The 14,594-nt window shown below is 44.3% G+C and overlaps 2 protein-coding genes across 2 annotated transcripts in view; one reads left to right on the top strand and one right to left on the bottom strand.

Annotated features, from left to right (window-relative positions):
• LOC311134805 (sodium/calcium exchanger 1-like) overlaps window positions 1-14,594 on the bottom strand; it is a gene marked incomplete at both ends in the record, with an annotated part of 795,938 nt that overhangs the window by 49,540 nt on the left and 731,804 nt on the right. The gene's annotated exons all lie outside the window — the stretch shown is intronic.
• The window catches only part of LOC311116353 (zinc finger MIZ domain-containing protein 1-like), a gene marked incomplete at its 5' end in the record, with an annotated part of 43,808 nt that continues 36,564 nt past the window's right edge, over window positions 7,351-14,594 (top strand). The window contains one exon of the mRNA XM_084157404.1: window positions 7,351-7,381. Within this exon, the coding sequence (XP_084013530.1) occupies window positions 7,351-7,381 (31 nt within the window). The remainder of the gene's footprint in view (window positions 7,382-14,594) is intronic.

Below are 14,594 nucleotides of genomic sequence, written 5' to 3'. Positions count from 1 at the left end.
TTCACCTAGTCTACACAGTGTTCTGTCACGTTGACTACACCAGGGTCTGGTACTGGTACTGTGTAGTTACTGTGGTTTTACCCAGACATTTTAATGGCCCAGTAAGAAAACCAAATCCAATCCTCGTCTAACAAAACCCACTAACAAGTAACTGTTTTTTCATAAAGGTTGGCCTTTGGGGCGGCAAATCCATTAAATGTTTGTGTGAGCAGATTGTGGGTGGGTGGATTTTAGATTCAGACAAAACAAAGGCGTGTGTGTGTGTTTGTATGTGTGTGTATGTATGTGTGTGTGTGAGTGTGGGTGCAAAGTGTGAGTGGTCTGTTTTCATTTTGCGGTTTCATATCTTAAAGGTCCAATGCAGCCTTTTTTTTTATCTCAACATAAAATAATTTCTGGGTAACAATTAAGTACCTTACTGTGTTTTAAAATACAATGGTCAAAAATAATAGTTCCTTAGCATAGAGCAATTTCTCAAGCAATAATTTCGCTAGGACTGTCTGGGAGTGGTCTGAGTGGTGAGGAGAAAACTGAAAACTAGCTGTTAATGGCAGAGGTTTGGAACTCTTTTTTTATTGGTCTATTAACTAATTTACCGCCTGGTGATGTCACCAGGCAGGCCAAACCTCCATCCCAGCAAAACAGTCTGAAATTTCAGCTGGTCCTTTCAAACAGCTCTTATACTAAAAGGGCATTATCATAATTTTCACAATTTCACAGTATTATTCCAACCTCATAGTGTGGAAATATATATAAAACACAGTGAAATCTAGTTTTTGACTGCACTGGGCCTTTAAGGCATAACCAGTCTAATAATCACTCTGTATTGTAACCATGGACAATAACCACAGCTTTTTCAACCTGAAAGCAGTCCAGGCAGAAGAGAAAAACATTGCTGGAGCTGTTAACTGAAATACGTTACCACAGGGATAGTAGCAATGTCCCCATTCAGCTCTGTTGTTCTCCGCCTAAAATACTTTGGCTTCTATTAGTTTTAACTGACCATTTTTGTGCCAGAGGGCCTGGATGTTGCTTTGTGGCGATTCCACGCCAGCGGGAGTGGAAAATATTTTTGCTATCTCAGATTGTTCTGGCAATTCTCACAAAGAAACTTCATCGGGAGGAAGGATGTTTGACATGTTTTTTACATTTGTGTCACAATCAATTGTTTTGAAAATCACGATGAAAGTGGCCATTTTAGGCCCTTTTTAGACCTATACATGCCTCCTGTAAGACCTTATGATCTGTAAACCTACATGATACAGACATCATCTTGGTTTTATACTCCTTATAGTGTGCTCTAGAATCTGAAATACAAATGTTCACATCAATTTATTCAACGTTAAAACTATCAATTTGAATATCTAAAAACTACACTTATTTTTTGACATATTGTTTGGAACAATATACTATTCAAACACATCAAATTTCCAGAGTGGGCTCTCTGGTACTTTTAATGATATGACATAGATTTGACAATATTTTATACATAGAAATGTACAGTGGCTTGCGAAAGGTAGCTTAGTGGTTAAGAGCGTTGTGCCAGTAACCGAAAGGTCGCTGGTTTTAATCCCCGAGCCGACTAGGTGAAAAATCTGTCGATGTGCCCTTGAGCAAGGCACTTAACCCTAATTGCTCCTGTAAGTTGCTCTGGATAAGAGTGTCTGCTAAATGACTAAAATGTCAAATGTAATTCACCCCCCTTGGCATTTTTCCTATTTTGTTGCCTTACAACATGGAATTAAAATGGATTTTTGGGGGGTTTGTATCATTTGATTTACACAACGTGCCTACCACTTTGAAGATGCAAAATATTTTTTATTGTGGAACAAACAAGAAATAAGACAAAAAAAACAGAAAACTTGAGCGTGCATAACTATTCACCCCCCCAAAGTCAATACTTTGTAGAGCCACCTTTTGCAGCAATTACAGCTGCAAGTCTCTTGGGGTATGTCTCTATAAGCTTGGCACATCTAGCCACTGGGATTTCTTCCCATTCTTCAAGGCAAAACTGCTCCAGCTCCTTCAAGTTGGATGGGTTCCGCTGGTGTACAGCAATCTTTAAGTCATACCACAGATTCTCAATTGGATTGAGGTCTGGGCTTTGACTAGTCCATTCCAAGACATTTAAATGTTTCCCCTTAAACCACTCAAGTATTGCTTTAACAGTATGCTTAGGGTCATTGTCCTGCTGGAAGGTGAACCTCCGTCCCAGTCTCAAATCTCTGGAAGACTGAAACAGATTTCCCTCAAGAATTTCCCTGTATTTAGCACCATCTATCATTCCTTCAATTCTGACCAGTTTCCCAGTCCATGCTGATGAAAAACATCCCACAGCATGATGCTGCCACCACCATGATTCACTGTGGGGATGGTGTTCTCGGGGTGATGAGAGGTGTTGGGTTTGCGCCAGACATAGCGTTTTCCTTGATGGCCAAAAAGCTAAATTTTAGTCTCATCTGACCAGAGTACCTTCTTCCATATGTTTGGGGAGTCTTCCACATGCCTTTTGACGAACACCAAACGTCTTTGCTTATTTTTTTCTTTAAGCAATGGCTTCTTTCTGGCCACTCTTCCGTAAAGCCCAGCTCTGTGGAGTGTACGGCTTAAAGTGGTCCTATGGACAGATACTCCAATCTCCGCTGTGGAGCTTTGCAGCTCCTTCAGGGTTATCTTTGGTCTCTTTGTTGCCTCTCTGATTAATGCCCTCCTTGCCTGGTCCGTGAGTTTTGGTGGGCAGCCCTCTCTTGGCAGGTTTGTTGTGGTGCCATATTCTTTCAATGTTTTAATAATGGATTTAATGGTGCTCTGTGGGATGTTCAAAGTTTGGGATATTTTTTTATAACCCAACCCTGATCTGTACTTCTCCACAACTTTGTCCCTGACCTGTTTGGAGAGCACCTTGGTCTTCATGGTGCCGCTTGCTTGCTGGTGCCCCTTGCTTAGTGGTGTTGCAGACTCTGGTGCCTTTCAGAACAGGTGTATTTATACAGAGATCATGTGACAGATCATGTGACACTTAGATTGCACACAGGTGGACTTTATTTAACTAATTATGTGACTTCTGAAGGTAATTGGTTGCACCAGATCTTATTTAGGGGCTTCTTAGCATAGGGGGTGAATACATATGCACGCACCACTTTTCCGTTATTTATTTAAGTCTTTGAAAGTTATTAAGTCTTTGAAACAAGTTATTTTTTTCATTCCACTTCACCAATTTGGACTATTTTGTGTATGTCCCTTACATGAAATCCAAATAAAAATCCATTTAAATTACAGGTTGTAACAAAATAGGAAAAACGCCAAGGGGGATGAATACTTTTGCAAGGCACTGTACATAGAAATTGACATCATAGGTCATTAACCAATCTCCTTTAGGATTGCACATTCAGCAAATCACCAGCAGAGGGAGTTCCCTTTGAACCCATTTACCATTCACTGTGTTGGTGGTGCTCATAAAATGTATCAGAACTTCAGAATTAGCATATAATATATTGTTCCAAACAATGTGTCTTAAAATGAACAAATCAAAAAGGGTAGTTTTGAGATATTCATATTAATATTTTCAATGTTTAATAAATTAATGTGAAAATGTGTATTTCAGAATCTAGACATAGTCCATATGTTAGAGCCCACTATAAGGAGTGTAATGACACCAAGATGATGTCTGTATCATGTAGGTTCACAGATCATAAGGATCACAGGAGGCATGTATAGGTCTAAAAAGGGCCTAAAATGGCTGCCACCATCATGATTTGTGATACAAATGGTTTGTGATGCAAATGTAAAAAACATGTCAAACATCCTTCCCACCAATTAAGTTTCTATGTGATAATTCCCAGAACAATCTGAGATACAAAAAATATTTCCACTCCCGCTGGCGTGGAATTGCCCTTTGGGGACCGTTGCACCCTGCCTGGAAATAAGCTAAGAAAGAAACACTGAAAAAAATTACAAATCATAATGGAACAGCAATGTTATAACATACATATCAATAGCTGGATAGCAAGGTCTAAAAAGTCCCCTGATTATTGCATATGACCATGAGAGAAACAATTAGACAGTATTATATATATAGCCTTTTAATATTGAAAGAGATTGGCTGCATCTCTGTTTTTAGAAATTCTTGACTTATTTAGGAAGCTAAACGAGCATCCTTCAATTCTCATAGCAGCTGGTCATTTCTCAGAGACCCTGGTGGTTTTTCTAAGGTCTGTTTTTAGACTTCTCACGCAACAATAAAGCTCAGGCAGTAGCTCTCTCATCCATTTATATGCATATGATACAGTCTTATACTCAGCTGGCCCCTCCCCGGATTTTGTGTTAAACGCTCTATAACAAAGCTTTCTTAGTGTCCAACAAGCGTTCTCTGCCCTTAACCTTGTTCTGAACACCTCCAAAACAAAGGTCATGTGGTTTGGTAAGAAGAATGCCCCTCTCCCCACCGGTGTGATTACTATCTCTGAGGGTTTAGAGCTTGAGGTAGTCATCTCATACAAGTATTTGGGAGTATGGCTAGACGGTACACTGTCCTTCTCTCAGCACATATCAAAGCTGCAGGCTAAGGTTAAATCTAGACTTGGTTTCCTCTATCGTAATCGCTCCTCATTCACCCCAGCTGCCAAACTAACCCTGATTTCTCTACCTTACCTGCCAACCTAGACCCACTTCAATTTGCTTACCGCCCCAATAGATCCACAGATGATGCAATCACCATCACACTGCACACTGCCCTGTCCCATCTGGACAAGAGGAATACCTATGTAAGAATGCTGTTCATTGACTATAGCTCAGCATTCAACACCATAGTACAAGCTATCACTAAGCTCGAGGCCCAGGGTCTGAACCCCGCCCTGTGCAACTGGGTCCTGAACTTCCTGACGGGCCGCCCCCCAGGTGGTGAAGTTAGGAAACAACACCTCCACTTCGCTGATCCTCAACACTGGGGCCATACAAGGGTGCGTGCTCAGCCCCCTCCTGTACGCCCTGTTCACCCATGACTGCGTGGCCAAGCATGCCTCCAACTCAATCATCAAGTTTGCAGACGACACAACAGTAGTAGGCTTGATTACCAACAATAACGAGACAGCCTAAAGAGAGGAGGTGAGGGCTCTGGGAGTGTGGTGCCAGGAAAATAACCTCTCGCTCAACGTCAACAAAACAAAACAAAGGAGATGATCGTGGACTTCAGGAAACAGCAGAGGGAGCACCCCCATATCCACATCGACAGGACCGCAGTGGAGAAGGTGGAAAGCTTCAAGTTCCTCGGCATGCACATCACTGACAAACTGAAATGGTCCACCCACACAGACAGTGTGGTGAAGAACCTCAGGAGGCTGAAGAAATTTGGCTTGGCACCTAAAACCCTCACAAACATTTACAGATGCACAATTGAGAGCATCCTGTCGGGCTGTATCACCACCTGGTACGGCAACTGCACCGCCCGCAACCGCAGGGCTCTCCAGAGGGTGGTGCGGTCTGTCCAACGCATCACTGGGGGCAAACTACCAGCCCTCCAGGACACCTACAGCACCCGATGTCACAGGAAGGCCAAAAAGATCATCAAGGACAACAACCTCCCGAGCCACTGCCTGTACAGGTGCATCAAATCTGGGACAGAGAGACTGAAAAACAGCTTCTATCTCAAGGCCATCAGATTGTTAAATAGACTTCACTAGCACATTAGAGGCTGCTGCCTGTATACATAGATTAGAAATCACTGGCCACTTTAATAAATGGAACACTAGTCACTTTGATAATGTTTACACATCTTGCATTACTCATCTCATATGTATATACTGTATTCTATACTATTCTACTGTATCTTAGTCAATGCCGCTCTGACATTGCTCGTCCATATATTTATTTATATATTCTTAATTCCATTGCTTTACTTAGATTTGTGTGTATTAGATATGACTTGTTAGATATACTGCGCTGTCGGAGCTAGAAACACAAGCATTTCGCTACACCCGCAATAACATCTGCTAAACACGTGTATGTAACCAATAAAATTTGATTTGATGACCATCCTACCCATGCTTACAGAGACGTAATATATAGATCGGCCGGTAAAGGTGCTCTCGAGCGGCTAGATGTTCTTTACCATTCGGCCATCAGATTTGCCACCAATGTTCCTTATAGGACACATCACTGCACTCTATACTCCTCCGTAAACTGGTCACCTCTGTATACCTGTCGCAAGACCCACTGGTTGGGGCTTATTTACAAAACCCTCTTAGGAATCACTCCCCCTATCTGAGATACCTACTGCAGCCCTCATCCTCCACATACAACACCCGTTCTGCCAGTCACATTCTGTTAAAGGTCCCCAAAGCACACACATCCCTGGGTCGCTCCTCTTTCCAGTTCGCTGCAGCTAGCGACTGGATCGAGCTACAAAAAAACTGGACAGTTTTATCTCCACCTCTTCATTCAAAGACTCAATCATGGACAATCTTACTGACAGTTGTGGTTGATTCGCGTGATGTATTGTTGTATCTGCGTTCTTGCCAATTGTGCTGTTGTCTGTGTCCAATAATGTTTGTACCATGTCTTGTGCTGCTACCATGTTGTGATGCTGCCATGTTGTGTTGCTACCATGTTGTTTTCATGTTGGGTTGCTACCTTGCTGTGTTGTTGTGTGTTGCTGCCATGCTATGTTGTTGTCTTAGGTCTCTCTTTATGTAGTGTTGTGTTGTCTCGCTTGTTGTGATGTGTGTTTGGTCCTATATTTATATATATATATATATTATTTTTTTATCGCAGACCCCGTCCCCGCAGGACGCCTTTTGCCTTTTGGTAGGCCATCATTGTAAATAAGAATTTGTTCTTAACTGACTTGCCTAGTTAAATAAAGGTTAAATAAATACATAAATAAAAAAATAGATGGCTGCTTCATGTCCTGGGTCCAATCTGTCTGCATGTCTGTATGTCTCTCTATCTGCAAGTCTGTATATCTCTCTGTGCGTTAGGGAATATTGATGATGTGTATGGTAAGTAACGGTTCGATTAACTTTTATGAACTTTCCTCTCTTCGGGAAGTAGTTTCTCCTCAGTCTCCAAACAGGGCCTACACAGTATGTTTACAGAACATGTTGCATCAGACCCAGCCTCCTCCTGTGTCATGGAGAACCACTGGGCCAGAGAATACATCCATATCTATTTTATGGCTAGCCCTAATCACTAGAATTTATGTAGAATGATTCCTCTCTCTCTCCCTCCATTTCTGTCCGTCTCTATCTCATCTTCCCTCCGTGGAGGACTTGTCCTAATAAGGAGCTGTATCGTGGAGGGAGAGAGGATCCCAGGGACTCCCCAGATCTCAGGGTTTACAACATCAGCTGTAGCATGGCCAGCCAGGAGGTGAACCAGCCAGGAGGTGAACCAGCCAGGAGGTGAACCAGCCAGCAGAACCCACTTTCCAAGACAGGTCAGCTCCTACGTCAGGAGCTGTTATTGCATCTGTGTATTATGTGTGTATTTGTTTAATTAAACCACATTATGAAATGCCTTTGTGATTATGGTTTCATCACACCGAAAATCTGTTTTTTTATCAAGTCTTTTGCTCTGACGGTGCAGTGTAAGGAAGTCCCAGGGTGCTTGTTTGAAGAATGTTTATCTGAATGTGTCTGCTTTACGCAGACTTGCTTCGGAAAAAGTCCTCATATAGTTTGAAAAAACAGTTCACTTGTTTTTAGTGCTAACAGTTCAACATTTCCCTGAGTAGAAACCTTGTTGCAGGGGCTTGTGGGAAAAGCTTGGGGCCTGCTGAATCCCTAATCAGAGTCTTACATAAACGTTTGCTAACCCACATTCATAACGCCCTCCCTCCCGAAACACAAAAGATACGGAACACATCATCTAACGCATGGTCCTTCTCCCACATGGCTCCTGGACACAGACAGACACAACACACAGCAGAACAGAACAGCCATCGTTGACAAAGTAGCTCGACGCACGCTCTCGTTCACTCACACATATACAGGCTCACACTCATGCATGGCACGCTAGCACCCATGTAAGGACAGTGACGCAGGCAGCGTCCTTACATGGGACACTGCACCCACACACACTATAAGAGTAGCACACACTATAGGCAGTGGGCACTCTGTGTGACAAAGGAGACCTAAACTGAAGTAAATCAGACAGAAATATTATGAAACATGTAGCTCTCTTGCCTGTAATGGGCAGGCAGATTGGGAGAGCTGATATCATCCTATTTAATCCAGACTATGTCCTCTTCTAAAAGTCAACCCCAGCCATCCCTAGATTGTCATCCCCTCCATACTCCTCCTCAACACTGGGGTGTGATGGCACAGGGTGCTAAACTATTCAACCACCAGCACATTAACAACATCCAAGAGCACTCCAAGTCAATTAGCCTTCATCATCCTGAAAGCCTTTACAAGGACAGAACACATCTCCAGCGTTGAGATTGGCTCTGTCTGTTGGCTTATAGAAACCAGAGTTCTCCCTGGCTGAGAGCAGGGAAGGCAGCTGACTGGCTGGGCTGTATATGGGCTGGCTAGGACTGGCTGTGCGGGGCGAGGTGCTCATATATTTTGCTAATGTTTCTGCTGACAGGATGACTGAGAGTCCAGTCAAAAAATGTAGAGCTGGAAGAGGCCCAGGGGGCTGCATATCCGTCAGCCGCTATGCTCTGACATGGTCAAGGTGACATTCCTACTTAACCAACTCACAACGCAGCTCTTCACCTGGCAACACCAATGAGAGACACCAACAATCCTGTCCTGTCCTGTATTTAGGCCAAACATATCTCTGTCATTGTGATAAAGGTAAACTATTATGAGCAAAGCCAAGAGAGTTTTATGGACACCCTCATAGATAGGTTAAAAATAGATTTTTCTTGACCAGGAAAAACTCCTGGCCCAACTGTCTATGCAGTGGTATTCAAAGTCGGGGTCGCGACCCATACTGGAGTCGCTAAAATATATAAGAATACATTTTTTAAGAAATAACACAATTGGGGGATGGGGTAGGGGGAGGGTAGAAGGATTACTTTTATCCTATCCCAGGTATTCCTTAAAGAGGTGGGGTTTCAAGTGTCTCTGGAAGGTGGTGAGTGACTCCGCTGTCCTGGCGTCGTGAGGGAGCTTGTTCCACCATTGGGGTGCCAGAGCAGCGAACAGTTTTGACTGGGCTGAGCGGGAACTGTGCTTCCGCAGAGGTAGGGGGGCCAGCAGGCCAGAGGTGGATGAACGCAATGCGCAAATAAAATGTTATTGAGTAAATGTATTTATTGGATTATTTTCATGTTGATAAGAGATGAAAATATAATGAATGGAAGGTTATTTGTTGATGTAAAAATCGAAATGTACCGATTTTTAGGTTGCGTCATTAAATTTGGGGTGGGGTCGGCAGAAATTCTGGGCCAAATCTTTTTTTCCCCAGAACTTCTGTTGAAAATAATCAGGTCCCCTCCGAAAAAGTTGGAATACCACTGCTTTATAGGGTTACATCCAAGCTCCAGAGTCCCAACTGCAATTGTCTCTCTTTCTTTAATCAAAGGACATACTGTAGAAAATGTCTATCCATGTTGTTCATGATCAGGTGAATCACCTGACTGCATCGCTGGGACCCATTCTGGGTCTACCGATTAAACCTCATCAGCTGTGCCATCGACTTTCATTAGGCCAAGTAGGTCAGAGGTAGAGCAGGGCTGACTAGACGACATGAGCCCTGGACAGAGAACGATGGAGGGCACTCTCGTATCGAACCTTACAGCAGACACCCTGACTACTCTGAGAAGACAAACAAATGAAATGAAACACAAAACGGACACAGAGAGGGACTATTGGTTTTATCGATCCAACCAACCCAAGGAGCTGAGATGGTCTGCTGTGTAGGCCTGTTACATACTGTACATGTCACAATATAAGAGATTAAATGGTGAAAAACAAGACTGCCATTGGTTCAATTACTTTTACGGTACCAGCTAAAGCTGATAAACACTGCAGTACTTACACTTCTATAAAAAGTATATAACTCAACCAGAACTGTTGGTGGTTTCTCATCCACAGTCCCAAAGGAGTTTGTTAAATTGTCTCTGGCATTTGGGCACACAGCCGCCAATGTGGCAACATGGAACCCTCCCCCCCCTAGAATCATCACTGCACCTGCCTAGCAACCACACACACAAGCCAAAATAGTCCAGCTTTACACAGATTATTATTATTATTGAAACCAGCGTATATCTGTTCCCGCCACCCTTAGGAATGACATGCTGTGTGTGTTTGACCGCAAGTGTGTGTGTACGTATGTATTGTGTGTGTGTGTGTGTGTGTGTGTGTGTGTGTGTGTGTGTGTGTGTGTGTGTGTGTGTGTGTGTGTGTGTGTGTGTGTGTGTGTGTGTGTGTGTGTGTGTGTGTGTGTGAACTGTATGTACTGTGTGTATCTCTTGATCCTAACTGGCTGTGTAAAATCATTAGAGGGACTCGGCAGTGCCCGGAAATCCATTTGGAATCCTCAGATTAGTTCCCTTCATAGCTATCATATTTGTGTCCCCGTCCAAATTATCCAGGATGAATTTCCAGGGGAGACAAATGGATCTAGCCTTCACTTTTCCTGGTCTCTTCCGCTTTGGCCCCGCCCCCAGAAAAATAGCTAGTTAAATTTAATTTGGCCCTGAATCTCCCAAATGGAAATATGTATTCTCAGACATTAATGCCATGACAAGAGAGAGAGAGAACAAGAGAGAGAGGTGGGAAGAGAGAAAGGTGGGGAGAGAGAGATAGACAGAAAGGTGCAAGAGCAAGAGAGAGGTGTAGCGAGCGAGAGAACAGAAGAGAGGAAGCAGAGAGAAAGGAGATTTAACAGCAGGGTTTTGTAAGTCAACTAATTGATGGCTGTTTAGGATTCTGAGCAGGACAGGCTTTTGTGCTGAACGGAGCACTTCTTCTGTTGGTGGGAAATGACAACTTTAATGGCTACTGGGTCAATGCCAGAGCTCTCCCATACATCAGAGCCAGCCGGGCCAGCAGCGCAGTCAGAGGAGGGAGGGAGGAGGGAAAGGAGGGGGGAAGAGGGAAGGGAGGGGGGAAGAGGGAAGGGAGGGGGGAAGAGGGAAGGTAGGGGGGAAGAGGGAAGGGAGGGGGGAAGAGGGAGGTAGGGGGGAAGAGGGAAGGGAGGGGGGAAGAGGGAAGGGAGGGGGGAAGAGGGAGGTAGGGGGGAAGAGGGAAGGGAGGGGGGAAGAGGGAAGGGAGGGGGGAAGAGGGAAGGGAGGGGGGAAGAGGGAGGTAGGGGGGAAGAGGGAAGGGAGGGGGGAAGAGGGAAGAGAGGGGGAAGAGGGAGGTAGGGGGGAAGAGGGAAGGGAGGGGGGAAGAGGGAAAGGGAGGGGGGAAGAGGGAAGGTAGGGGGGAAGAGGGAAGGGAGGGGGGAAGAGGGAAGGGCGGGGTCGGCTAAAATCACCAGATCAGCTAATACTTTGACCACAGTTTCATTGATTGTATTCTGAGCTTTCCTGCTTTTTATTGTCTCAGGTTTCCTACGTGAGTCATTGAGTATGGAAGTACTAGTCCCCAAGAAGAGACTACAGTATAACCCCATATGACAGTAGGTGAAATGACTTGTAATGAACTGTCCCTAGCTGACCCTCCTGTCTGTCTGTCCCACTCCACAGTAAGGTGAGGGCTGGACTGAGGTGCTCTCCAGTGTAGAGAGGGATGTAAAGTCTAAACTGACTGGAGTGTACAGTAGGGGCTGATACATGAGAGCAGAGAGATGGAGGGAAGAGTGATGGACAGACACTGGCTGATTGAATGAGTAATCACAGAGAGAAAGAAAAAAGAGCAAAGAGTGGAAAACAGTCAGACATTGATCAACCTGTCTACACACACACACAAACACACACATGAGTAATCAAGCTCTGACTTGCTCATATACAGATGTGTTATCTTAATTTGACTAGTTTCTCACAGCTGGAAAATAATCCTGCAGCAACAGGAAATGTGAATTATTATGTGGATTAAAATTAATAGGACATTTTTCTTTAGGGCAAATCAAGTCTGAAAGTGGAAATGACCAACTTTAGAAGTATTTTTAAAACTCAAATACACTACAAGATAGCATTTCCTGCAGTGCAGCAAAATTCTCTGCGACAACAGGGGGATCAAATTAAGATAGCACATCTGTATGGACAAAATGAAATAAACAAAGATAAATGTGTTTGTAGAGGAGATTGGATGAGCATGGTCGAGTTTGTCCATTACTGTTCTATCTGCTCAGAACCTCCCTGCTAATTTTAACATCCATCTACTCACACGCACGCACGCGGACACACACACACACACACACACACACACGCGCGCGCACACACACACACACGCACACACATACAACTAGGCTCTCATTTCTTGTGACCCTAGCATAGAAGGAAACACACACATGCTTCATCATCCGCCGTAGCCCAATATGGCCGGCCATGCTGGAAAAACTAGCACAAATAAATTATAATCTGTGTGTACAGAATGGAGAGAGGCCACTGACATATACTCTTATTAGAGAAACAGAGAGAGCAGAGCAGAGCGCTATGCAATCTTACTCCAGGTATTGATCTATTCAGATGAAATTAGAGTCCTTTCATGTGTGAGGCCCGCTTCCACGGACAATGGCTGGAATAATGGAGTGGAGTTAGAGCTGAATAAGCTGCAACTGCACAGATAGGCCTTTTAGGAAAACAATAATACATGTTACCTGTTCCTTTAGAGAATTCCTGAAAGGAAGAGTGAGAGAGGAGATCTAGGCTACCTCCATACATAATGCAGTTAGCCCTCCCAGAATAGACTACAGTAAGCCTGTTTGCTATTGATTGAGTGGGAATTTGTATGACAATGTCCCCCCCGAAACGTGTATTTTTCTGGTTTAGAGTGCGGATTATGTCTCCAATTTTTCCCACAAAGCTTTGCTAAGCCATGCATGAGCACTCAGTCAGTCACAGCATTGGACGGAAACACAACACTACACAGCCCTGTGGAGAGATAGGGGGTTATGGGTTGGGTTATGCCACATTCTGCTGCATTGCGTGATGCAGTTGTTAAAGCTTCATGGCACATGGTCCCCACCTCTTATGATTCTCACATGTCGTTGGTCGACTACTGGCAGAATGATGAATACGTCAACACTGTTATACAGTACAGAGGAAGGGGAGAGAGACGAGGCACGAGAGGGAGGGGGGGGGGGAGAAGTGGAGGGAGGAAGCGAACGGGAGTGAGAGAGGGAGAAAGTGAAAGAGAGAGGAAGGGTGGGAAGGATGGAGGGAGGGGAAGCAAGAGAGAGAGGGTGAAGAGCTGTCTCAACAGATGGTGTGTGAAGCGGGACCACTCCTCTCCTTCATGTATGCACATCCAGTACAGTATACTCACCGGTTATCTGGCTAGCAGGTGGGATATGAATATAAGATGGCCCTGTTATTCAACTCTTCAGCACTATTCTGCATCATCTTTCGTGGACATGACTACAGATACTGTACACTCTTAGAAAAAAGAGTTCCAAAAGGGTTCTTCAGTTGTCCCCACAGGAGAACCCTTTTTGGTTCCATGTAGAACCCTTTTTGGTTCTAGGTATAACCCTTTTGGGTTCCATGTAGAACCCTCTGGAAACAAAGGGTTATACCTGGAACCAAAAAGGGTTCTTCAAAGGGTTCTCCTATAGGGACAGCCGAAGAACCATTTGAGGATCTAGATAGCTCCTTTTTTCTAAGAGTGTATGAACCACTGATTGTTTAATCTGATGATCAATTCCAGTCCCAACAACACCAACAATACATCAGCAACCTACTGGAAATGTCAGTCATTCTCTGGGGCTGACCACAAGACCTTTTAAAGAGTACACTTTAGCTAAGCAAACCTAATTGTCCCACCCTGTTTAGTGGCAGTCACTGCTCATAACAATATTGTAAGTTACCTGTTTTGGGGGAATGTAAACTCATCCCTGTCAAACTCAACACCATGAGACAGGGGAGGGGATCAATTCCACTGTGTTAATTCATACGTTGCCAATTCAGTTGCATTATATAATATAAGCATCACTTTATTCAAAGTACTGAGCATCACATATGTCCCAGAAAGGATGAGCAGCCCACCTTGGTGTATCTCTCTCTCTGCATCGCTTTCTCTGTCTCTAGTTCATTATAAAGCGGTCCTTTAGGGAAACGTTTTTGACTTTGAGTGGCACACTTTAAGTGACTTCATTAGAACTATCTAAACTAGTTTCCACTGACAGCAACAATGCTGGCAATGTCCCATTAAGAGTGATGGAGATAAGAGCACTTAAACATTGAAGCAGTTTGTTTAGATTATCATTAATTATGTAGCATCCCAAGGAGCTGCAGTCTTCCCCCCCCCCCCCCCCCCCCCCCCCCCCCCCCCACCCCCCCCCCCCCCCCCCACCCCACCCCACACACGCATACACACACACACTCATTCATTGGTGTGTTAGTCCAAACAGAGGTGAATGACGGTGTGTTGTTGTAGACAGGGGCCTGCGGTGTGTCAGACACTCAAAGGTGTGTGTACAGTATCACACTATGTGTAGAATAACTCAGGGGCCAGGGCCCAGACCTCCTCTGGTGTGTT

Source organism: Coregonus lavaretus, assembly GCF_964263955.1.
Source record: "Coregonus lavaretus genome assembly, chromosome: 1".
In the NCBI taxonomy this organism is placed as follows: domain Eukaryota; kingdom Metazoa; phylum Chordata; class Actinopteri; order Salmoniformes; family Salmonidae; genus Coregonus; species Coregonus lavaretus.
The sequence above is the reverse complement of the archived record's forward strand: the minus strand, read 5'-3'. Positions and strand labels throughout refer to the sequence as shown.